The sequence below is a fragment of the Desmodus rotundus genome, chromosome 7 (genome assembly GCF_022682495.2).
Source record: "Desmodus rotundus isolate HL8 chromosome 7, HLdesRot8A.1, whole genome shotgun sequence".
Classification (NCBI taxonomy): Eukaryota; Metazoa; Chordata; class Mammalia; order Chiroptera; family Phyllostomidae; genus Desmodus; species Desmodus rotundus.
The window spans coordinates 61,819,119-61,846,450 of record NC_071393.1 but is presented as its reverse complement, the minus strand read 5'-3'; the positions used below and the strand labels follow the sequence as shown (position 1 = coordinate 61,846,450).

General features: G+C 38.4%; 1 protein-coding gene across 7 annotated transcripts in view; it reads right to left on the bottom strand.

The window, feature by feature from the left end:
- The window catches only part of STXBP6 (syntaxin binding protein 6), a 288,123-nt gene that overhangs the window by 199,479 nt on the left and 61,312 nt on the right, over positions 1-27,332 (bottom strand). For all 7 annotated transcript variants that reach the window (XM_053928008.2, XM_053928007.2, XM_053928009.1 and 4 more), the window contains one exon: positions 4,144-4,332. In XM_053928008.2, the coding sequence (XP_053783983.1) occupies positions 4,144-4,332 (189 nt within the window). The remainder of the gene's footprint in view (positions 1-4,143; positions 4,333-27,332) is intronic.

Genomic DNA, 27,332 nt, shown 5'->3' with positions numbered 1-27,332 from the left:
CAACTAACTGTAGAAACTGTTGTGAGCGGGGCTTGCTTTACATTTTGAATGAGTGGACAGTTCTGTTACACATGAAGTCTACGCCACAATCAGGTATGCAATAAGGCCTAAATTTAAATAGCATCTCCTATATAGCATTTATGTGTCTGTGCTTGGCAATGAGCCAGGCGCTATGAGGAACATAGAACCCATCGGCACACAAATCATGTAGATGCGTGCACAGGTTTGTAAGACACACAGCTGCTTCTGTCTGAGTGTTCAAAAAGGCCAAGCCGGGTAACTTCTAATACCTATAAAGAAGGAACTCACTAGTGTTTCTGTAAGACATTTTTAAAAAGTCAATTTATTAAGATATACTTACATATAAAAATACACCCATTTTAAGTGTGCAGTTTGAGGAGTTGTGAAAATGTACAGTACACTTAAGTAACTATCACTACAATCGACATATAGAATACTTACTCTTTTGCAAAAATTCCCTCACGCCCCTTTGCAGTCAATCCCCAACCCCAGTCCATGGCAAACAACATGGGCTTTCTGTCAATATAGCTTAAGTTTTGTCCATTCTAGAATTTCATATAAATAGAATCACACAGCATGTAGTCTTTTCTGTCTGGTTTGTTTCTTTTTTCACCAACATAAGGCTTTTGAGATTCATCTGTGTTGCTCCATGTACTGGTAGTTCATTTCTTAGGGTAGTATTGCACTACATAAATATAAAAGAATTTGCTTATACATTCACATGTATAATTTGAGTTATGATTTTTTGTTACTATAAATAAGACTTATAAATCTCTATGTACATGTCTTTATGTGGACATATGCTTTTATTTCTCCTGGGTAAATGCCTAGGAGAAATGCTCAGAAATACAGTTGCTGAGTCATATAAGTATATGTTTGACTTCATTTAAAAATGCCAAATTGAAAATAAAATAAAATAAAAATGCTAAATTGTTTACCAAAGAACTTACATCCCCCGCAAGCAAAATATCAGAGGTTAAATTGTTCCACATGCTTGTCAACATTTGGTATTGTCGGTCTTTTTAATCTTAGCCATTGCCAAGGAGAAAAAATAGAAACCAGTGCTTTAAGAATGCTCATCAACAGAAGCACGTTAGTATATAAGCATTTCACACCATTCCAGAAGCCATTTGGGAAATCCCATGAGAAATAGTCAATTCTATGAATGAACTAGAGGTTTACTTCTCTCCTTACACAATTACAAATAAATAACTCAAGAAAGATCTTCTTATTTCCCATACTCCAGAACCTTTTTGCATTCCTAGAGAGGTTATACAACCCACTCTGAAAATAATGTCTTATGTTCACAGGCTTCTAACTTTCAGATTATAAATTCTGCCAGACACTGGAAGAGGGGAGGGATTCACACAAGAAATAAAAGACATTGCATATCAATGTCTTACATGCATACGTTGGCAAGCAGTTAAAACTATGATATTCTTCTCTTCTTTAAAGGAAATTATTTATGCTGTTTTATAAGGGGTTATATATTATTTGTAGACATTGCCCTAATTTGGGCAGATTTTGCCTGTTCAGAATGGATAGCTGGTTTTCATCAACCAAACCACAAGATTTGAAAGGCTTGGCCTCCCTGGAAAGCCTAGGTGATTCACACTAACAGCAGGAAGGAGACTGTCATTGAAGGACTCTGCTTTCACTTCACAGCCTCCTACATGAGTTCAGCTACAAAGAGGTCATCCTTAGACTGAATAGGAGAAAAGGAGAAACTCAAAAATCCAGCTGAGTCTTTTAATGAGGCTGCCATTCCCTCTACCTGGAATGCTCTCTGTACCAACATCCTTATCTTTTCAGAGCCAGTGAAGCAGCTCTGGGTTCTCCCAGCCCGGCCAAATTCTCCTTACACATGCCTTCATCTCACTAGGTTTTTCCTTGTTAACCTTTTTACAATTATGATTATGTTTATTTTAATGAGTAACTTATTAATGTTCATTGCTCCTTCCCCATGAAACAAGGTAAGCTTCATGAGGTTTTCTCGTAACTGAGCCCCCACCTCCTAGGGTGGTGAGTACATAAAAAGTACTTAAAAAACATTTGAGTAGTTAATGAATTACTTGTTAATAAAAACATTCCCTTATCAGAGATGTGACTGCTATTCCTCTAAGAGTTACATAAGATAGAAAACAAAGGTAGCTGCTTTTTTCTCAGTTATAAGAAAAATGAAAGTGCCAAAACTTTTGGGTGTCAAAGTTGCCTTGCATTCTCCTGACCTAATTTCTATGAACTCATCTGCTTACATGTCAGATATATTTATCAAAATATATATTTTGATAAATATATATAAAAATATATTTGATAAAAATATATTTATCAAAACCTTTCCTCTCAAAATTCAAATCCACAAGGAGGATGAAGCCTTTCAGAACAAAAGATTTTCCTCCACTAGAATGCAACAAAAAAGCAATTATAATAGTTTCAGACTTTAAACCTGAAGGTATCCGTAATTTGTAAGTGAAATACAGTCATCCAGTCTTTATGTCCTACAGCAGAGGAGATTTTTATGCCGTTTACTGAGACGAGGCGGTCAGAGCCCCCACATCACTCTTGCAGACTACATGACCCCAAACAGGCCAGCAACAGCAGGTGCCTCTACTGCACACGAAATCTCCCTCTCTGCAGTTACAGGCATGTGCTAGGAAAATCTCCCCAGGATTCTAGACTGCCCATCTTTTCTTCAACTACCTTCTTAAGAAATCTCAATGAAATATTGAGAGCACAGAGCTAAATAAAATTAGAATCATCGTGTGTCCATGTTCAACTCAGCCCCAACACAAAATTTACTGTAATATGTTTCTATTGTTATTGGTGCAAGCAAAAACTCTAGAATCTAAATTTAAGAATATGAAAATATTTTTAAGACTCAAATCTCATTAACAAGATACTAGGAAGGTATTAGGAAAGGCTACTTTCTCCTTTCACTTAGTCATTAGGTATAAGTAGCGCGCTATTGCATGGTAGGCACTGTCTAGCACACTAAAGGCATGCAAATGTCCTCCAACAATAACCAGATTTTATTAACCTAATCTTTATCTGGGATTAAGAAAGAGAGACCAATATTTCAAGGTCAGTTCTCTCAAATGCATTGAAATGAAAGTTTTCTTTTAATCATCGAAAAGGCTTGCTTACCAAAGGGCTATGGTCTCATTTTATTTTATACTAAGATACAGCCTTATTATTATCTTTACATGTTTTTTTCCAGAAAAAAAATCTATTCCTACCTTGAAATAAATTTTGATAAACTTTAATGATCACAGGCTTAAATTTTTCCTTAAAACCTAAAAAATGGGTCCAAAAATAAAGTTTTATTTCCAAGCCACAATTGAAGGAATTTTTTTTTTAAAAGATGAATTAAAGCAAGCTTAATCTTTCATTGCTCAGTTACCAAGAAATATCAGAAATACTACAAATGCCCCCAGGTGTTCAAATTAGCATCACCCACAATTCCATGGAAAACTTGTCCAACTTTAATCTCAAAACACTTGGTATGAATCCACAGTAAATTCTACAGATCTTCTACTATCACAAACAGAAAGAGAAAAAAGAAAACCAATCCAACAAATACTAAGCTGAATAGACACAGATGCCTCTTCCTGAGAAGGAACAGCTGTCAGGCAAAGCAGTGATCTATGAGCTCAGACTACTTCCTCACATTCCATAATGTGTCAATATTTATCTTAAGACAAACTATTACTGATTATTGGTAACTATTTAGAAAAAGAAATTCAATGAAACTCAGGCTGCCAGTTTATTAAAATACCAGCAATTGTTCTAAAACAAAAATCCTGGAGGACACCCACATTCTGTCAATGTCCTAGTGAAGGAAGTATGGACAAGCAACTGTGTCTGCCAAACCCTTTATAGAAGCTCTTAATGAATCCGAAAATACATTAAAATTGAACTTCCTCACCTTTCCCAGATAAGGTAACCTCAAATGTAGAGGTGCCATGAATTAAGTGAGGACCAGGGAAGTCAACAGAAAAATAAAAGCAGAGTGGAAGAGCAGACATGTACAAAACCTGGGTATAGAACCCTTCTGGATATGTTACAATGAACTGTTTTAAAAGAGAAGTTGTTTTAATAATATCAATATCTGGCTTTCATTACCTGACAGGCAGATGTAAGTTAAGTATTCGCCTTGACCCCCAGTTGCCAAGAAAGGAATCTTTTTCTTTGTTCTCCTCTTGACCTGGACAGCTCCCAGCATCCTTTCATCAAGAGGTGCAAAAATTTCCTTGCTGATGGCAGACTTGGCACTCATTGTAGAACACGAGAGGAGAACTCGCAGTGAGTTTTCTAAAGAAGACAAAGAAAAGGCAAGTTGGAGTTGAGAATATTGTAAGGGCCCACATATTGGAAGAACAGGCAGCAAGTTCATTTGCAGGTGAAGTAGATTTCAACTTGTGGTTTAACCTCTCTCTTGCTTGAAATGCATTATAGAATCATTAAAAGCAAGGTATTAGCATTTGAAATAACTGTGAAAAAATACAGACAAAAAGAAAATACTGATTTACTCGCTGGAAATGTTAAACTCAACGTGAGATGAGCAGCATGAAACAGGATCAGGGAAGTTTGTCAGTCTGTCCCCCAACTGCATCCAACTGCATCTAGGTCTAACTGGCATGCGGTACCCCCAACCCCGTTCCTGTCCTGTAAGGAGCATGGTTTCATATGTCCAGTTGAGAAGTCTTCCCATTGTCCACCAATCCTTAAAGTCAAGAAGTTCTTTATACTCCTTCAAAATCTCCATTAACTCTAATATAAACCTATTTCCATAATTCTATTCATAGTGGAAATAATTATATCATCTTCTACATACTACTATCCTTGCAAGTAGAAGGCCATTAATATAATCACTCTTCAGCTTCTTTGGCTCAGGCTAAGTATTTAATCCCAGTAGATTTCTTAGCTCCTTTCAATAGGTCCTGTTTTCCAATGCTCCTCTGCATCTAGTTGCCATAATCTGGACCCTTGAAAAATTCTCCACATTTTCCTTTAGCCAAAATGGACACAGAATTATACAAGTGTCTGACTAATGCTAAGCATTCTGGAAATGTTACCCGACAGTGCCCATATGTTATGCTCTTGTGGTTAACTGGAAGTGTGTGCCCAATAATTAAGAAACAAAGCAGTATTTTGCTGATTCACAATGAGCCCCCTTACTTCTTCCCCCCCAAAAATAACTTACACATACACAGGCCCCATGTATTATTTAGCTTTCCAGAAGTTGTACTTCCCTAGTGGTTTTAATTGTACTTATTTGTATCTATTATATTCAAGGTCAATCTAAATTTTAACTGTATCTTCCAAAATGCTCAACAGTACCTTGAGTACATGTTTTCTGTCATCCTAATCATAGTCTACACCTTAATCAATAACCAATATTGGTTCAAGCAATTAATAAATCAAAACTAATAGTACAGAGAGGGCTTATGGGTTGGTCATGCAGATTATACAGAGTACCCGGAGATCCTACATAAGGATCACTAACACAGCTATCTGTACATAGTAACAGCAGCTCACAGAATTGATCAGCCTGCTGTAAAACTGAGCCAACTGGCCCTACTAGGTGCTACCTCTATGTTCAGTATTAGAGATATAAGAAATCATGAAGACACGGTCCCTGTTGTCCAGGAGCTGACTGCTGACTACATCCCAGGTTTCACTTGGATCCAGATGATTTACGATGGAGACCATGGGAACATGCTTCCCGGTGCAAGACTCACAAACGCTACCAACACACCTGTCCGCCTGTACCCAGACTACATCTATAATCTCATGGTAGAAAAGAGATATATTAAAATTTTTTTTCACAGTTTCAATTCTGTAATAAAATAGATATTCTTAGTGGCCCTAAGAATAAAGAATAAAAATGTCACTTTGTATTATCTACCTATATCTCTGCTACATATTATAAATCTGTACTCAGATCTATTCCTGTTCTGATCATGACATTTTATCATTGCTGCCAGGCCCTTCATATGGGCCGAGAACAAATAACAACAGTGTAGGGGACCTGTTTTTCAATGTACTGGTCACTAACTGATTCCCTGTGATTCCCTAGAAGTTATCAAACAGTTTCACCTACAATTTTCCTAGGTGGGTGTTATAACTGGCAGGGGCATTTTCCTTTTTTACAGAAGACAGCTAGTTCTTTTCTAGTTCCAAGGCCTCTCACACATCACCACTTGGCGACATGTGAAAAAGAAAGCCAGTGACAGCAGAGTGACTGCAAACACTCTATAAGCAATGCAGAAAAGAAAGTCATATTCCCACTCATCAGGCGTTCTCTGACCAGTACCTTCCCAACTGTGGCATGGCTTTTCATTTTCCATCTTGGATTCATACTTTTCTAAAATTGTGGTTAAAAAGTAGAAAGCTATTGTTTTATTATGTAAAATATGTCAGGAAAAAGGTGATGGGCATGTTTCACTAAACTCTTAGGAAATTTTATTCTTGTTTTGAAAAACTAGTAAGAAATGAAAATGACCTTTTGTTGGAGATACACATACACACAGACACAGACACACACACAGATATTCTGTAACAAGAACAAAAAAAGAAAAAAGAAAACCAGTTACTTTGTTGAACTTGGGTTCAAAGTTCAGCCCTACAATGTAAGATCTATACGTGACTGGGTAAACCTCTTAACATTCTAGATCCTCAGCTTACTATCTGCTACACAGAGATATCTTTACCTCCCTCATGGAACCATTGAAAGAATTAAATGGAACAATGCAAGCAAATCACTTCTTTCTGGTGCCTAAATTTTAATAAATGGCTAAAAAGAAAATTTGTATTAACTCTCCTACTATAATATGAAACATAAAAGGCCCCCTGAACTTGCATGAAGTGAGTAAATATAGCCATCCACACCAGAAAGTATTTGTAAAAGAGAAATTCTACTTTTAATTTACCAAAGGCCTCACTTTTCTCACTCGTGAACATGAAATCCTTAAAACATGGATAAGTGGTCTAACATGTGAAAGGCTCTGTACTAAGTGTTACAAGGATAAGAAGTTTATAGGTATTACTCTTAGGAGAAATTCTCTAGTAGGATATTATCCAAGTCATTTGTACAGGAAATTGTCAAAATCTTTGTTCAGGACAACAACACTGTGAATGACAAAGGAGCTACATGGCAGGCCTGACAAGCTCAGAGGCCTAGGGTAACCTCACAGGATGAACTGTCATAAATTCCTAACTGGGCAGGTCATGCTGGGTAGTCAGACCCCAGAACTATAGCTTCCTTAGTAAAAGGTTCATCTTTATACCTTAAGCAAGGCCCGTCCTTCTGCATCGAGGCTGGCACACCTTTGAACTGCCAGAGTAATCTTTTCAGACCCTCTCACAGGAGCACATGCAACAAACTCCTCATTGTTACCGCCTGCCCTCCTACCACCCCCATTTACTGTAAATGTTAAATGGTAACTATCCCATACCCACCAATGCAAAGAAGTACTGTAAAGAAGTACTTTCACCATGTATAATGTGTACATTTATGTATAATGTACCAATGCAAAGAAGTACTTTCACCATGTATAATGTGTACATTTATGTATAATGTACCAATGCAAAGAAGTACTTTCACCATGTATAATGTGTACATTTATGTATAATGTACCAATGCAAAGAAGTACTTTCACCATGTATAATGTGTACATTTTGGCCCAAATTTTTGAGATCAAAAATGTAATTCTGTTTCTATATAAGTGTTCTTAATTCTTTTACTTATGCTTATGCATTAAGAATGTAATTCTAGAAAGCAATAATGATATCCATACTGAAAATAATATCCTTAAATATGATAATCAGTTTTGTTTCTAAATATAAGTAATAAATAATTGAATTTAAAAATTAAAATGAAAGATTTTTTTCTTGAAAGTCTAGGCCAAAAACATGGGTGTGTATTACACATGGGAGTGCATTATACATGGCAAAATACAGTATGTATCTATTCATTTTGTTTTTTATCCAATCCCCCAAATTTCCCCGCTTTGCTTTCTCTCTATTCCTTAATCCACCACCAATGCATTTCATGTAACCTTCCTTGTGTTTTCTCCTTCAATTCTAAATCTATATAAAGAACTGCCAAGGTGCCATTCTCCAGAACATTTTTTCAATCCATTGAGACCTTGCTTCAGGGAATGTCCTCTGTTTGGGTCACATAAACTCTTAACAAACTCTTATAAAACTTTACTGTAGGTTTAGATGTTCTTTTGTTGGTGATACTAACAGGCCTAGGCAAAATCACACATGTACGCATGTTTTTAATGCCACCCTGGAAATGGGAATATACAGTGGCTTAGAAAGGAAAGACTCAGAAAGTAAAAGGGCTGCCATTGTAGCTTTGTGGCAATAGTCTATGAATGTCTCCCAAACCTGATTTCACATCTGAATGCATCACAGAGAGCTTTTCAAAAATGCAGACTCATGTGCCCCTCCTTCACACCCACCAAAGCAGAGTCTTGGGATCTGTGTCTTTAATGACTCTAACTGGTTCTCCCGCAGCCATCCTGACACCTAATTTGAAAGCTGATAGCTTAAGAGGAATTGTGGAATAGAAGGGAATGTATTCTCAGGAGAGAATATAGGAAGAAAATGTAAAGGATTTTTTCTTTATATCCAACTAACCAGCTTTCTCAGGTCTTACATCCTTCTGTTGGTAAATCAACTTCCAGCCCAAAACTGAGATCCCACTGGAGGCAAACAAGATGAATTTAGCAGCAATGGTGAACCAATGACCACAGTTACTCCAACCCATATTACCCTGAAGGGCAGCAGGTCAAGCAACCCCAAAATATGCCACTTTAGTTCATTGATCACTTTGGGCTGAAGGCATCCAAAAGATAGCAAATGCAGGGGGAAGCTTTCTCTGAACTCCACTTACCTACCTGAAGAAGAGTCTCCAAAAGGAATCTGGTTGTTATAGATCCCTCCCTGGGAGTTTCATCAACCAGAGAAGAGTGACTCTTGTCACAGGAGAGAAGACCAGAAGTCAACACCACACCCCAGAGAAACTTTGTCCCAAATTATTCTACCTCCCATATATTCCTCTAAGGGCCCTTCATCTTTCCTATAAATCATTTACCTTCCCCTAAGAGATCTGTATTTCCTTTCCCCTTTTCCTATTATGATGGTATTCAATCCTAAAATCTAAGCTACCTCATGGGTTATTTCCCATGTATACATGAGGTATACCTGTTAATTAACTTCTGTTTGTTTTTCTTTATTCATTTGTTTTATATTACAGGGGTCTCAGCTAAGAACTTAGAAGAGTAGAGGGAAGATTATTTTTCCTCCCCTACAACCCCATGAAAGTTCTTTCTTTTACTCGTCCACAGCTTCTACAGGCTATAATTACAAAGCTTTCCCATCCAAGAAACCAACCTACAATATGATTTGCAAGTCAAATCAGCCTTAAGTGGTAGTTGTGAGAACTAATTGCAGTTAGTTTTAATCTTCCTCAAGCGTATTCATCTATCTGCTTTTCACTCTGAGCTGTCTAATGTGCGTTCACTTTGTTAGTACACGGCTACTGCAGCGAGGTGGCCCTCCACTCCCCACAAGTGACCAGGAATTAAAAGTATCCTTCAGAGAAAGGGTTGTTAACTCCTACAACCTCAGAAATTAGGCAGATGAATCAGACATAGTAAGTGGGTACAAATAAAGATGTTTCTCTAACCCAACACTAACATTTTTTATTTCCACGAGTTGAACTGATACTTGTCCTCTGTGGTCAGAGGAGTGGAAAGGACTCCAGCCAATTAAAACTGCAGAGGCCCTTTGCCTGGGCACTCATTATCATGCAAGATAGCTCTAAGTGGGCATAGCCAACAAGCTTAAATTTTCTCTCCTGAGAGGCCAGAGCCTCCTCTGATGAGATAGCGGTGCCATCTGCTTAGCTTACTGTCATTAGAGAACTGATTCATCCTGCCTCATTAACCTCCCTGTTTGGATCCCATGGTTAACATGCTGTCTTCTGATCAGACTTTGGCACCGGCTGCACCAACAAAAGTAATCTGGACTGTATGACAATCATATTCCTAGTGTCAGTTTGTAAACAGAATCCCTGGTTTTAGACATTACCCTCCTAGACTGATGTTACTCAACCGTGAAGCAGATGCTCTCAAAACAAGCTGATACCAAGTTTCAGAATTCTCCAAGGTTAATAGCAAATATGTCACCCTAGACGACTTTTGGGGAGAATCAGTTGGTCTTCTGTAGTGCATGGGAACTCCAGTGAGGTGACTTCAAATAACTTAGAAATGAGAGAAATAAGGTTATGTTCTAATACAGGACTTCTCTGCATTGCCACTTTGTTTCTGAAATTCTACAAATGCATCTTTTAATCTGATGACACTAATTATGCACCCAGATCCCACTGCCTTACTGGCTTTAAATCCACTTATTTAGCTGACTACTGAGCCTTTTCACTGAGTTAACCTAGACTCAATGTTTTCCCTCAACACCCCAACCTCAAAAAAACTAACCAATCATCAAGTTCTGTGGATTCAATTTAATATTTCTGGACCCCACCAGTTCCTCTTCAGTCTCACATCCTCTGCCTTGGTTGGGATCCTCATCATCCCTGGCTTGAATGATTTGGATGCTCCAGTACAGCTCCCATCTTGCTCACAATGATCCCCCTACTGTCCAATGTAATATTCTAAAGGAGAAATATGATGCAAGCTTAACTGTATTTGTTTCTTACCCATGCCTGAGGTCTTGGCAGAGAAACATAAATTTTAATTTTGCTCCCAAATCCAAAAACTTCACAAGGTAAACAGAAAACTTGCAATTTGTTGTTCAATGAAAGTCTTTTTTCTGTTTGTTTGTTTCACATATTAAGGTCAATGAGATAATCTGAAGTCAGTTTAGCTTCCTTACAAAAATTCCCTCAAGTAAGGGTTACTGATTCTGAATATGCAAAATTCCTAGTTAGGCAATATTATTTTTTAATAAAATAGTTCTCCAGATGAAAACTTTAGTTGCTCCACAGAAAGTAAGCATGACAAAAAATTAAATAAATTAGACAAAAATTTAAGTCCACCAGCCAATTTTTCCATGTAGTTCAATTACTACTCATAACTAAAAATTCTCATTAGAAAAATCTAAAAAGGTAGTCTGATTTGCCACTATAATAGGCACATAACTTTAATCTGGTAATAACATACATAAAATGTTAAAAAGTGCAGTCACTACAAATTCAGCATTCTTGGTGGAAGAAACAACAAGGACTATGGAATGGGCTTGCCATGGTGTGAAACCAGAGGGCTGGCAGATCAACAATCTATATTTAAGACTTCACAAGATTTACAAAGATTGGGACTAAATCAATACCAAAAAAACAAAAAAATCCTCTAAAAGTATTCTGAAAGTAGTCAGAAACTTTTGAACAGGAAAATAAAAATTATAAGTATATGAATAAAGGCTAAAAATATTCTCTAGTCTGCTAAAAAAATACTTGGAGACAAAAAAATACCTTTAAGGAGGAATTCCAAATAAAGACTTACATTGACATCAACTGGGGAGAACCCATGGCCTGCTCACAGAAATTTGGGGGAGATTGGGGCAGGGCCTGTGTTTGTTTACTTGAAGATCTGTTTGGTCTATTCTGCTCCACAAATAAGTTCAGAACCATTGTTATTGGAGGTCCATCCTCCACATTTAATGAATTATTTATAAAGTAAATAAATAGACTCCATAAATATTTTTGAGAGAATATGGCAAATAATCTGTAAAGCCCTAATAATAAGTCACTGAGGTTTGAATACCACTGCATGAATTACAAAGTACTTCCACATTCAATCCTAAGCACAATCAAGATAGCCGCTAAGTGCATCTCCCAAAGTTTGCTTTAATATTGCAAATTAGAATCATTAGGCATGTGTTTTTATGAATGGCACACTATGCTATTCTTAACTCACTCCTACGGGTCTAAGGATTATGAGGAAGTTATAATTTCTCTCAGAGAGTTTAATATTTGAGTTGGAAGCCTTAGAACTGGCAACTCTGCTCCTGGAGAAGATAGTGTGAGCATGCATGACTATGTTAAAAACGAGTGCTTACCTCAGATTCATGTTTAAGAGCAAAACATTATAAACAACCTGAATACCCATCAATATCCAGACTTCATTGGTTAAATACAGTATGGCCTATCCAGTCAATAGAATATTACATAGCCTTTAAAAATCATGACATAGGGCTTCCTGCCAAGATGGAGGTGTAGGTAGACACACTGTGCCTCCTCCCACAACCAAAAGAAGGACAACAATAATTTAAAAACAAAAAACAACCAGAACTGACAGAAAATCAAACTGTATGGAAGTCTGACAAACCAAGGAGATAAAGAAGAAACATTCATCCAGACCAGTAGGAGGGGCAGAGATGGGCAGCTGGGGTGGAGAGGACTCGCGGCAAGGCAGCGGCTGGCGGACCTAGGGAGGTGGCAGACTGTGGAGCCGGGCAGGCCAGGCTGCAGCTAGCATACCCGACTAGGTGGTGGCTGGCAGATCCTGCGGCCCCACATTTGCGCATAGATGAACCAGGAAGAATGACAGGGGAGCAAAAACAGACTGCACAACCCAGGGCTCCAGATCAGGGAAATAAAGCCCCAAATCTCTGATTGAAAACACCCGTCGGGGTTGAGGTGGCAGAGGGAGAAACTCCCAGCCTCACAGGAGAGTTCCTTGGAGAGACCCACAGGGGCCTAGAGAGTGCACAAGCCCACCCACTATAGAATCAGTACCAGAGGGGCCCAATTTGATTGTGGGTAGCAGAGGAAATGACTGAAGTCCGGCAGAGAGTGGAGCAAGCGCCATTGCTCCCTCTTGGCCCCTCCTCCATGTACAGCGTCACACCGCAGCTACGAGTGTTACCCCACCCTTATGGACACCTAAGGCTCCATCCCTTTATGTAACAGGTGCACCAAGACAAAAAAAATGGCCCAAATGAAAGAACACTTCAAAGCTCCAGAAAAAATACAACTAAGCAACAAAGAGATAGCCAACCTATCAGATGCACAGTTGAAAACACTGGTAATCAGGAAGCTCACAGAATTGGTTGAATTTGGTCGCAAATTAGATGAAAAAATGAAGGCTATGCTAAGAGAAACAAAGGAAAATGTACAGGGAACCAATAGTGATGCGAAGGAAACTGGTATTGAAATCAACGCTGTGGACCAGAAGGAAGAAAGAAACATCCAACCAGAAAAGAAGGAAGAAACAAGAATTCAGAAAAATGAGGAGAGGCTTAGAAACCTCCAGGACATCTTGAAACATTCCAACATCCGAATTATAGGAGTACCAGAAGGAGAAGAGGAAGAACCAAAAATTGAGAACTTATTTGAACAAATAATGAAGGAGAACTTCCCCGATCTGGCAAAGGAAACAGACTTCCAGGAAGTCCAGGAAGCTCAGAGAGTCCCAAAGAAGCTGGACCCAAGGAGGAACACACCAAGGCACATCATAATTACATTACCCAAGATGAAACAGGAGAGAATCTTAGAAGCAGCAAGAGAAAAGGAGACAGTTAACTACAAAGGAGTTCCCATAAGACTGTCAGCAGATTTCTCCAAAGAGACCTTACAGGCAAGAAGGGGCTGGCAAGAAGTATTCCAAGTCATGAAAGTCAAGGACCTATATCCAAGATTACTGTATCCAGCAAAGCTTTCATTTAGAATGGAAGGGCAGATAAAGTGCTTCTCAGATAAGGTCAAGTTCAAGGAGTTCATCATCACCAAGCCATTATTATATGAAATGTTAAAGGGAGTTATCTAAGAAAAAGAAGATAAAAAATATGAACAGTGAAAATGACAGCAAACGCACAGTTATTAACAACCACACCTAAAACAAAAACAAAAGCAAACTAAGCCAACAACTAGAACAGGAACAGAGCCACAGAAATGGAGATCACATGGTGGGTTATCAACAGGGGAGTGGGAGGGGGAGAGAGGGGGAAAGGTACAGAGAATAAGTAGCATCAATGGTAGGTAGAAAATAGACAAGGGGAGGGTAAGAATAGTATAGGAAATGTAGAAGCCAAAGATCTTATATGTATGACCCATGGACATGAACTATAGGGGGGGAATGTGGGAGGGAGGGGGTGTGCAGGATGGAGTGGAGTGAAGGGGGCAAATGGAACAACTGTAATAGCATAATCAATAAATATACTAAAAAAATTAAATTTAAAAAATCATGAGATAGGTTTATAGATATTGAGTTGGAAAAGTGACCATGACACACTGCAGACTAAAAACAAGGAGGTTACAAAACAGAAAATGAGGTCATGGATGTAAAAATCACATGTGTATTTATATGTGTAACAAGACATCCAGAAAAAGTTTGCCAAAATGTTAATATGATTATCTCTGAATTGTGAAGCAAGAAATAGATCAGAGATTCTGCAGGGCAGTATTCTTATTCAACCAAAAACACTCTCTCCCAACACTGGAAGACATATCAAAAGGTATTTTATTGAGATCCAGTTATCAGTTTGCCTTCCTCTGTTTTCAATGCCAGTCCAGGCATGATGTTAAGAATCCAAAAGGTGAAACTGGATAAATTCCCACCTTCAAAGAATTGTGAGAAAGAATAGCAAAGGATGTGAACTATTTATAACATGGCCTGGACGCCGTTTCTGTGAGAAAAAAATGGGATCGCTCCTCTGAGCAAACACTGCGAGCTCCACACCAGGGCCCATGGCCTGGTGAACAGAATACCAACAAGATGTCAGCTTGCGCTTTCTCCTTTGGACACACACATGTTTGGATCAGCACAAAAACATCGCAGCCATACACAGCAGCCGGGGTCATTGCTTACTGGTGTTTTTTAAGTGCATGGAACATGTAAAAACTTAAATATAGTTTAACTCTTTAAGGAAGGAAAAGAGGGAACTCTTTCCTCCATCAGGTTACCAAATGCTGTAAGACTTGGTTGGCTTCCTTTCCCAGTATATACGGACCCTCCTTGTGTAGGAGACATTATGTTCACAGTGTCCTCCATGCCAGGGACTCACATCTGCCTCAACTATAAATCTGGACTACTTTCATCTCTTCTTTCCTTGTGTATTTATTTAGTAAGTACATTCTTGTATGCTTAATAACCAAAGGACAAACCCTGCTCTCCACCCAGACCAGAAGACCTGTGTTTACACAAGTTTACCAGCATTGTCGGTGGAGTTTTTAACCTTCATGTCAATCACTACATCCTAACTTTAACAAATGATACAACAGAGCCAAAAAATACCATCACTGACAATAAAAGACAGCTGCGGGGAATATGCCATATGGAGGATTTGTTAAGGTGAGATGGAGATTTCACAAGTGTCACTCATTTTGAGGGATTCATTCTATACCAGAACCTTCACATTCACAGGTTTAAATTCCAAGGATCAGTTAGGTCGGTTCCAGAGAAGCCATATACCAATACTACAGCAATAGGTAGAAGTAAAGTACCAAAGGGAAGGGCAGGCTGGGATGCCTTTCATTGAATTATGACAGGATTGTTAACCCCAAATGTGATGCAGGCCTTAAAAGCTGAATTTAACTATAGCAAATAAAAAGCAAGGGTTGTTGGAGAACATGAACCCAAAGGAGCTCGAATTGTTGCATCTCCCAATTTCTGAGTGCTTGTGTCATTGGGATGCCCCACAGCTAGCTGGCAAACTAAGAAAGCAAGCTACTGGCCTGAGAGCACTGCTGATAGCAGACAACGCTGGCAGCAGACAAACATATTCCAACCAAACACAACGAAAGCCGCATGAAAATCAACAACATGAAAATAAACATTTAATTATGTGCTACGTTCTGTACTGCTTGTTTCTGCTACTTACACTGAAAATAGAAGGGGCAGGGCGGGGACACTAAACCCATACATGAAAGGAAGTAGAAGTTTATAACACAAATTATAAATTTTTAAAAAGACCAAACACATCAACCATTAAAAAAACAAATAAGTAAATAAATAAATCCTTCAGCAAGCATAATATGAGCCTTTATTTTTTAATTTTAATAACAGATATTTGGTGACTCAAACGTTAGGTAAATTGATTCAACTATTTCTATTTTAGAACAGACCTGGAATATAATACTTAAAAAAAAGATAAGCCTTTAAAAAGACCCTCCATTTTTTAAGTATATGAGACATATAGAAAATCTAAAATGTAAAAGACAAAACCTAAAATATAGTTGAAACAAATTTATATATTTTGTAAAAACCTAAAAACCAAAACAAAACTTCTAAAAATATTCTCTAAACCTAACATTAATTTTAAAATGATATTTCCTACTTGGATTCCTATTTGGAGAATATCATCAGTTTATAATTTTTTTTTGAGAGAGCTTAAATAAGTTTTCTGTAATTGATATTTTATCAATGTTATACTCTTAACAGGAAGTCCCTCAAAGCAAAAAAAGTGTTAGGGAAGAAATGTGACCCATTTTACACATATTTATCGATACCATGTCAATTTAAAAAGGCAAGGCACTCTGTCCTCCAACATCCCAATTTCACAAATGAGATTTTCAATAAGTTCATTAAACTCTTCTATCTGATATGGATCTGCCAAGGATTGTAACTTCAACTTTAATTGGTCTCCCCGGTCATGGTCAACTTCATGATTCTGTTCCTGGGCTGTATACTCTGAACTGCACTGGCAAGATTCCTGCGCAGATGCCAGAAGCTTTCCCTATCGCTGCCTCAAATTCCAACAGAAGGTGCATACGCTTAGATCTGAGGCTTTGGCATTTTAAAATCCCCATTGATATGTATATATCTGGGGTAAAGGGGCCAGATTCCATTCTACAAATAAGGAATCTAAGGTTCTAGATCACACAGATTTTAAAGGGCAGAGCAGGTATTTGAATCTAGAAAGTGTGATTCCAGGAGTCTTTGCTCTTCCTCACTATTTCATTAAAAGAAATGAGAGTGGTAGGAAAAGGTGAGGTAGGAATGCGCTCTAGGTAAACCAAGAGAAATCTGCTCCACAGGTGTACCTCTCAGTAGCCTTGCTTTCTCAGGGACAAGAAACTGTTATCCATGACCAGCAGCTACAAAGATAAGGAATCCGGCTGTAGTCTGAAGTCATTCTTTTTGGTGTCTGTTCATCTTGGGTGTGCATGTCATGCTGTGTAGCTGGTACAGAGGATCGTGCAGTCCAGTTAAAATAGATCTTGTTTTGCTCCCACAAATAAAAAACTGGGGAGTTGAGAAGATGTTAGCAGAGAGTCTACAACAGACCTCTGTCCCCATAAACAGGACAATACCTGCTGAAGCCTCATCACAGCTGTTTGCCACCCTTCTTTGGGGACAGGCAGTTTGCAACAGGAGCCAGCTCCTGGGAGGATCTTGGATGTCTGCCACCAGGCAGTTTTATGAACCTTGTAGGCTATTATCCAAACCGGAAAAGGCTTAACTATAAAAGGCACATATTTCAAAGGTTTCTGCTGGTTCTCAAGGGAAACTCCTCTTTCCACTTCCTTTGTTGTATTGCCCCCCTCTGGCATCTCAAAAACACACGGGAACCCTCCTGTGACCCCCTCCCTCACATTCTTTCCCTGCCCTCTATATTTGCTGCCAGTGCTTCAAGCAACCTTAGTGGCTTGCCTAGCAGCAGTGCCCCAGGCTTCATGATTTTAAGACACTGAGCAAGGGGAATTCCATCCACTTGATTTTATTGTGAAGGATCTCAGCAAGACCTTCCAAATGAGCCAGCCAACCACCATTCATTGATAGCTTCTTGGGCCCTATTCGCCAGCAGCTTATACCTCAGTGCAAATGCATGGGCAAGTTAGAATGCTGGCATTCATAAGCTTAAAAATTTAATACTCATAGCTGTAAGTGGTCTTGGTGGATGTCTATCTCATCCAACTTTCTCCCTTAAATCATAAGAAAACAAATCCAAATGCTAATTACCAAATCATACCAGTAAAGAGTGGCAAAGTCAAGATTAGCACTAGACATTGCTCTCCACTCTGCTGAATGCCCTTTCAAGTATCAGTTATTATAGCAGCCTCCAGTGCGTGGAAGGTGAGAACAGGCAGTAAGTATGTCAGGAGGAAGAAGGAAAGAGAGAGAAAACATGACTTATCATGGTTTTATTCTCTTTCTTATGATCTGGCACAAAATTAAGTGTTGGACTAGAATACCTCTAAGTCCACAGATGCCTCAACTTTTGGCTATCCACTTTTACTCCCTTGAATTTTCAGTTTATATTTCCTCATGTGGCTGCTGCAGCTGAAAGCAGTGATGGCCTACCCAAGTGGAACAGCCTGAACTAGTCCAAGAAGCACAGAATAGCTTTGGCCAAGTTCTAAGCCACAGGGCTCTGTGCTGACCCCAACTAACAGGAGCCCTCCTGTGGTCTCAGTGCTCTGAGCTATTGGAAGGAGATGCACCCTGGGCAAAGTCACATGTCCATTATCAGTCTGGGAATTAGTGCTCTGGCCTTGGCAGTCTCCTGAAAGCACATGATTACCATGCCAGGAGACTGGATCAGCTGTTGTAGGGGTTTCTGAGTACTGAGTCCAGGCCGTGGGAAACACAGGAACTTGTGAAGCCTGAGTTCTTGTCTTTGGAACTGTACCCTTCAGCCTCAGAATGAAAACACCACCATGTGCCTCCAATCTGTAATCAGTACCCTATTAAAATACTCTTCAAAATGCAAGAATTTTCCTGATTTCCACACACAGCTATACAAGGTCCTATTGGATAACTGAAGAGTCTTTATAGATTCATGTGAGACTCCCTAGAAGCAACAAACTAGAATACCTTGGTTAGGACCCAGCATCCAATCTTCATCTTCAACTTCTGAGGGAAGGAAGGGGGTATTGTCATCTCCCCTTGACAGGTGAAGAGAATGAGGCTCAGAGGAGCGACCCGCCTTGATGACTCCACTAGACTTAGAAAAGAGATGGATTTTCTTCCTGCAATCCTGTCCTGTTCCCACTGCACCCCTTTGCCTTACCATATGGAACCTCCAGCTTAAGTAGGAAAATGACAGAGCCAATTTAAGTCTGCTCCACTGTGGATAGAGCACTGTTACCAAGGGAGATGCAGTGTAGAAATTTAAAAAAGGCAAGGGCAAGGCCAAGGGCGAGAAAAGATAAAAAGGAGTGCACAAGAAGCAGAGCAGAGCTGGGGTGAGACACAGCTTCACCCATTCAACATGCAACATGGTCCTACACACAGAGCAACAAGATCAACACAGTTCTTTCCCTTCTGGAGCTTACAGTCTGGGTGGGGTGGGAGGGGAAGCAATCAACAAGTGAGCAAATCAGCACAGCAGTTGAAAATAAATCCATTCAGACACATCCTGTGGGTTTAGCAATTAAACAAAGTGATAAAGAATATAATCACTATCATTGACCACTAACTGTCAGACAGGAAAATTAAATAATGTGGAGCCAAAGCTCTCCAAACCTTCCAAGAAGAAATTCATCTAGTTTTGATGAATATTTCTGCCCTAGCAACACAATGTTTTTTATTGTCAGAGGTAACAAGAAATTTCACCTGAAGGGATAGAACCTTCATTCAACACATGTTACAGTAATTACTATGAGCTGGGCTTTGTGCAAGGGATGGAGATTACAGGCAAAGTAGATATATTCAGGGAAAACAGTCTAGTTGAAGAGAAAGACAAGGAGAACAGGCAACTAGCAGACAAAAGAAAGAATTCAAAGCTGTTGCCCGACAGCAGCAGAAGATGCAGATACCTGACTCCTTAACAGGGATGTCCAACCCATGGCCCACGGGCCACATGCAGCTCAGGATGGCTATGAATGTGGCCCAACACAAAGTTGTAAATTTACTTAAAACCTATTTTTTACTCATTAGTTTTCATTAGTGTTTGTGTATTTTTAATTTTAATTTTTATTGTTATTCAATTACAGTTGTGTGCCTTTTCTCCCCTGGAGAGCATTATGTTAAGTGAAATAAGCCAGACGGTGAGGGACAAATACCATATGATCTCACCTTTAACTGGAACATAATAAATAGTGTTTGTGTATTTAATGTGTGGCTGAAGACAACTCTTCTTCCAGTGTGGCTCAGAGATGCCAAAAGGCTGGACACCCCTGCCAGAGGCTGGTGACCAGGAGATACTTGCTCTGTTCAGCCTATCCTTGCAATGCAATTACAGGCTGTAATTAGGTCTGCCTGCACAAATGACGCAGGGAGATTCGCTGCCCTGAAAAGCCATGGATGCTGTTGGCTCTGGGTGAGTGACTGGGAACTCCACCTGGGATCTGCACAAGGTGCAGGGACCTCTTTAGCAACCTAAGCTAGAAGCACAATGGACACCCTGCAGGGACACATGTATGCACACATCCTATATACTTTCAGAAAAGCAAGAGGAAACTCTGGGTACGTGTGTGAAAAAAAGAAAGAAATGGTCACAGAGAAGCTGCTACAGGAAAAAGGTATCTGAGACAAATATTAATTCCTCAAATGTCTATTTGGTGCCAACTATTATCGGGGGATGGGGAAGGGAGATGAAAGGAAACTGCTTTTAAAGTGTTCATCCCCACCTCTGCACCCAAGTGGGAGTGGATAGATCTGAGGTCATAAACAGATAGTTTGAAGAATAACTTTTCTTGGCCCATGCACTTTTAGAAATATATATTTTATGTAAAAAAGAGTCCAGTTTCTCTTGAAAATTGGGAGGATCTGACGATATGAGGCCTGCATGCCTACCTCTCCCCTATCATCACTATCTCCTCAAGCAGTCCACAAACTCACCAGTGCCCAACCACTCCTTATTTTATTGCCCAAACTAAGGCTTAATGTCAATTGACCATCATTCAAGTTGCCCTGTTTTTCTTTTATGTGGCCTGTTAATTTATTCCTGTCTGGTTAGTGAGTATGAGGAACCTGGTGTAGATACTAAATGAATTAGCCTGACTAGAAAAGTTGTAAGAATATACAGGAAAGGAGAGCAGTTTAAAAAAAAAAAAAGGTATAGCCTAATGGGAAAGTACGCAGAGATCAAGAAATCATCATGAGAATTTTGGGAAATTAAACCGAGGGCATGAAAAAGAAAGTACCAAATGTTCATATCACATAGTCATCTTAGAAGTTTATAAACACTTCATACTCTAAATTCCTACAAGCCAACTGCTTTGAGAAAGTGCCACCAAACAGTCTCTGGAGACACAAATAAGGTAAAATGTGGATGGTGGAGATAGCCTTCTAGAGAATACTTCAGTTATATTTATCAAAAGCTCTGGAAATAGGCATCACAGCAATTCTGTTCCTAAGAATTTACCCTAAGGAAATCAAACGAGTGGGCAAAGATACACATTCAAAGATGATAATCTACATGACTGGTAATCTTAAAACACCAGCCTGATAGTTTTCTTTCACTGACATCCAATTTAATCTCTACATATTGGGTTAGCCAAAAAGTCCATTTAGTTTTTTCTGTAAAATAAAAAACACAGTTCTCATTTTCACCAATAACTTTATGATTTGGATATTTTGAGTATGTTGGCTATCCCCCACGTGACAGAACACCCATTATTCTCAATTAATGTCTTGATTTGATTGCTGTCAACTTCAACTGGTCTACGGGACCGTGGAGCATCATCCAGTGAGAAATCTCCAGCATGAAACTTCAAACCACTTTTGACACATTCAAGTAGTCAAAACACCTTCTCCATTCACTGCACAAATCTTTTTTTTGTTGTGCTTCAGTTGCATTTTTACCGTTCTTGAAATAATAAAGAATACACCAAAAATGTTGCATATTTTCTTCCCTCTTCAATATTAAAATGGCTACACAAAAATTCACCAATTTTGATAAATTATTTTTAAATGCACACTGATATGACAGCTATCACAATACAATCTAACAAAATTGTTTCAAATGAAGTTAAAGACAACTAAGTGCTACTAGAGCCATCATACAGAAAAAAAACCAAATGAACTTTTTGGCCAACCCAGTATCACTTTAAAGAGCCAGTGTTCTGCAGAATATGAAGGCTGAAACCTTACGTATTCATGTTTTCATCCTTTCCACCAGGCATTTCACTGAGTATCTACAATGTTCCAAGTCTGAGCTAGACCTCCAGACAGTCGCTGCACAGGGAGAGGCAGGCAGGGTGGGTATAGTCAGGAGAGTATGCTGAAAAGAGCTTTGAACTTGCAAGGAGGCTCTCAATAACCACTCTTCTCTTAATGACCACTGGCTTTATATGAAGAGCTTAAATATACAGGGGTAGGCACAAGTAGGTTTATAGTTGTTTGTATGGAAAAACATAAACTTTGTACTCATAACTATAAACCTACTTTTCCCCACCCCTGTATAATATCTGAATTTTTTTTAAAGAACGTTTATGTCTAGCTTGTCTCTCATAGTTCATGCAGTAAACTTCTTAGATTTCTTCACTCATCTAAAGAATTCCTGGAAAGAAATAACTCCACAATGTCACAGGATCATCCCCAGTACAATCGTCATCTGTTTCACTCCTGTGTGTACATAACACTACACATCACTACATAATTGGTCTGTTGATTCTCTGTGTGTGTTCCTATAATACAGAAATCCCCCTGATTTTGGATAGTTGTAACAAATTGATGAAATGGTTACTCATTGGGTAAGTCCAGATTAATCCAGAAAAAGTTGGAAAAACCTGAAGAGAAAGAGTGCATGGCTGGTAATCAGAAACTTCAGGAACTTTTACTAGCTAAATTAAACTACATAAATAGCATATGTTAAAAATAAAAAAGGAAGCCCAAGATGGTAGTGACATGGGAGGACACCAAACTCACCCCCCTCACATGAGCAAACTCAATATACATGTATATAGAGATCAATTACTCCTGAGAGACAATTGAGGAATGAATGAACAGTTTCTGAACAATAAACAAGAGAAAGAGACCCCATAGGCAAGGCTGGGAAACTATAGGAACCTTCTGGGAGCTGTAGCATCTCTCCAGGTGGGAGAAGACAGTATTATATTGTTTACATACTCTTCCACCTCCATAGGGTAGGCAGGAGCTGTACTCGGTGCTTTGCCTTACCTGCAAGATCACCACAGCTCATTCCCAGGTATGTCACCTGTGGCCTTTTGCCTCTAAACAGAGGGAGCAAAAGGAACAACAAACAAGGCATCATCATGGGCATCTGGCCTTCCAGCCTCCCTGCTGGGCCACTCCAGGCAGCTGGGCCAGTGCGCCCCAGGCACTACAGGTGCCTGTCGACTCCATCCAGCTTCCCAAAATTACACAGCACATAAAGTGTACATGGAGGTTGCTTCTACACAAGTCCATTTTCCCTACAATAAACAAGGGAGACTGTACAGAGAATGGTGTGGAGCACAGGAGCTCTCCAGAGACTGTAGGAATTCTCCAGGGTAGGGGTACTGGGGAGCACCACTGTTTATATCCCCTCTCCACCTCCCCAGGGTGGATGGGGGCTCTATCCAGGCACTCTGGCCTACAAGGTTGCGGCAGCGTGTTCCTAGACACACACACACTGAGCCCATTTTGGCCCCAAACAAAGGGAGCAAGCAGGATCAAACAACCTATGCACCTGGACTCCTTACCTGAAGCCATTCTGGCTCAGTAGGCCAGTGCCCTGGATGCCATAGGCTCCTGCCTGACTCCTACAGGCGTGTTCAAACCACCTGATACACACAGTCTACAGAGAGGCTGCGTCTACCTAAGACCACTTTTCCAAGACTGGAAAAGATAGCTATTTTGTTGAGTTCATATAAACAGACATAGTCAAAATAAATGAAAGATAGAAAAATATCTCTCAAATAAAGAACAAGAAAAATCCCCAGAAAAAAACTCCAAGGAAATGGGGGTATGTAATTTGCCTGATAAAGAATGAAAAGAAGCAGTTATAAGGATGTTCACCAAACTCAAGAAAGGAACACAGGAACTTAGGGAGAACTTCAACAAAGAGAGAGAGCATTTAATAAAGAACTAAGCAAACCTGAAGAATACAGTAACTAAAATGAAAAATACACTAGAAGAAATCAACAGCAGATTAGCTAATACAGAATGGATCAATGACCTGGAAGGCAGACTAGTGGAAATCAACCCATCAGAACAGCAAAAAATATTTTTAAACACCACACTGACAGTCTAAGGGACCTCCAGGATGACACCAAGTGCTCAAACATTTGCATTATAGGAATCTCAGAAGAAGAAAGAGAGAAATAAACAGAAACGTTATCCTAAGAAATAATGGCAGAAAACTTTCCTAACCAGGGAAAGGAAACAGACATCAGGTTCAGGGAGCACAGAGAATTCCAAATAAGATGAAACCAACGAGACCCGCACTCAGACATACTGTAATTAAAAGAGCAAAAGTTAAAGATAAAGAGACAATCCTGAAGGAAGCAAGAGAAAAACAATGACTTATACACAAAATAAACCCCATAGACTATCAGCTAATTTCTCAAGCAACAATTTTATAGGCCAGAAGGGAGTGGAAGGATATCTTTAAAGTGCTGAAAGAAAGGAAATTACAGCCTGAAATAGTTACCTACTAAGGTTATCATTCAGAATGGAAGGAGAGAGAAAGAATTTCCCGGGCAAGCAAAAATTAAAGGGGTTCATCACAATTAAATCAGCTTTACAAGAAATTTTAAAGGGTATTCTTGAAACATAAAGGGAAATTCCATAACCAGAATTTTAAAAAAATATGAGAAGGGAAAAATTGTTACAGGTGAAGATAAATGTTTAACAAATATAGTGAATCAGACTTAAAAAGCTAGCACAAAAGTAAAAAGAAAAAAGTATCAAACTCAGCTCTAACTACATTAAGTTAGGAAATACACAAAACAAAAAAATCTAAAATCCCAAATAACAAAATGTGGAGGCAGTAGTAAAAATGTAGTCCTTACAGAACATATTTGAACTTAGACACCTATCATCTTAAAAAGACTGCTGTAGATATAGAATGATATACATAAATCTCATGGTAACCACAAACCAAAAGCCTGCAAAAGACACACAAATTAAAAAGATAGAGGAAACTAAACACAAAAGAATACCAGCAAACCACAAATGAAGAGATGAGGTGGGTGGACGGGGGGAGGAACAAAGGAGACCTATAAAACAATAAAAAAAATTAACAAAATGGCAAAAGTACATACTTATCAATAATTACTTTAAATGTAAATGAATTGAGCATACAATAAAAAAACATTGGGTGGCTGAATGTATTAAAAAATATGAGCCATCTATATGCTGCTTATAAGAGACTGAATTCAAATTGAAAGATGCATATAAATGGAAAAATGCAATAAAAATGAACTATTAAGAAAAAAGAAAAGGAAAGATACATACAGATTGAAAGTGAAGGAATGGAAAAAGATACTGCATGCTAATAGAAACAAAAAAAAAGCTGGGGTGGCAGCATTCATATCAAACAAAATAGACTTTAAAACAAAAAAAATGTAAAACAAAAAGGCAAAGAAAGACATTATCTGATTATAAAGGGGTCAATCCAAGAAGAGGGTATAACAAACATATATATCTGTGTACCAAACATAGGAGTGATAAGATATATAAATTATTTATTAATGGACATAAAAAGAAAAATCCATAGTAATACAGTAACAGGGGACTTTAATACCCCACTCACATAGTGAGTAGATAGATCATCTAGGCATAAAATTAATAAGGAAATAATGGCCTTAAAAGTCACATTAAGACTAAATCAACTTAATAGACATTTATAGTACATTTCACATCAAAACTGCAGAATATACATTTTTTTTCAAATGCACATGGAACATTCTCCAAGATAGATCATATATTGGGCCACAAAATAAAACAAGCCTCAATAAATTCAAAAAGATTGAAATCATATGAAGCATCTTTTCTGACCATGACAGCACAAAACTAGAAATCAAGTACAGGAAGAAAGTTGGAAAAAAGACAAATACGTAGAGGTTGAGCAACATGCTACTAAACAACCAATGGATCAAAGAGAACATCAAACAGCAAATCAAAAATTATCTTGAAACAAAAGAAAACATAACTTTTCAAAACTTATGGGAAGCAGCAAAAACAGTTCTAAGAGGGAAAATCATAGCTATATAGACTGACCTCAAGAAACAAGAGAAGTCCCAAAGAAACAATCTAACTCTACACCTAAAGAATTGAAAAAAGAAGGAAAAAAAAGTAAACAGGAGGTAGGAAATAGTTAAAACAGGACATTAACAAAGCAGAATTTTTTAAAAAATAGAAAAAAGACAATAAAAATCAGAGCTTATTCTTTGAAAAGATAAATAAAATTGACAAACCTTTATCTAAATTCATCAGGAAGAGAGCCCAAGTAAACAAAATCGTAAATGAAAGAGGAGTTACAACTGATAACACAAAACATAAAGGATCATTAAAGAATTCTAGAAACAATTATATGCCAACAAATTCGACAATCTAGAAGAGATAAATAAATTTCTATAAGTTTATAACCTTCTAAGACTGAACCATGAAGAAATAGAAAACCTAAACAGACCAATTACTAGCAATGAAATTTAAGTAGTAATCAAAAAACTCCCAACAAATAAAAGTCTAGGACCACATGGTCACAGGGGAATTCTACTAAACTTTCAAAGAGGTAATACCTACTCTTCTAAAACTATTTCAAAGAACTGAATAGAAAGGAATGCTTCCAAACTCATTCTATGATTGCCAGCATTACCCTGGCATCAAAACCAGACAAAGACATTACACAAAAGAAATTTACAGGTCAATATACTTGATGTACACAAATACAAAAATTCTCAGAAAAATTAGCAAACTGGATTCAACAATATATTAAAAGTATTATACACCATGATCAAGTGGGATTCATCCCAGGGATACAAGGATGGTTCAACATCCATAAATCAATCAGTGCGATACATCACATTAATAAAATAAAGCGTAAAAACCATATGGTCCTCTCGATAGATGAAGAAAAAGCATTTGACAAAATTTAACGTCTTTTATGATAAAAACTCTCAACAAAGTGGGTATAGAAGGAACGTATCTAAACAATAAAGGCTATCTATGACAAATCCACATGTAATATCATATTTAACGATAAAAAGCTGAAAGCTTTTCCTATAAGATCAAGAGCAAGACAAGGATGCCCACTGTCACTTCTGCTCAACATAGTATTGGAAGTCTTAGCCACAGGAATCAGACAAGAAAAAGAAAGAAACTCATCCAAATCAAAAAGAAGTACAACTCTTATTTTCACAGATGATATGATCCCATATAGAGAAAACCCTAAAGACTTCACAAAAAAACTATTAGAATAAATGAATTCAGTAAAATTGCAGGATACAG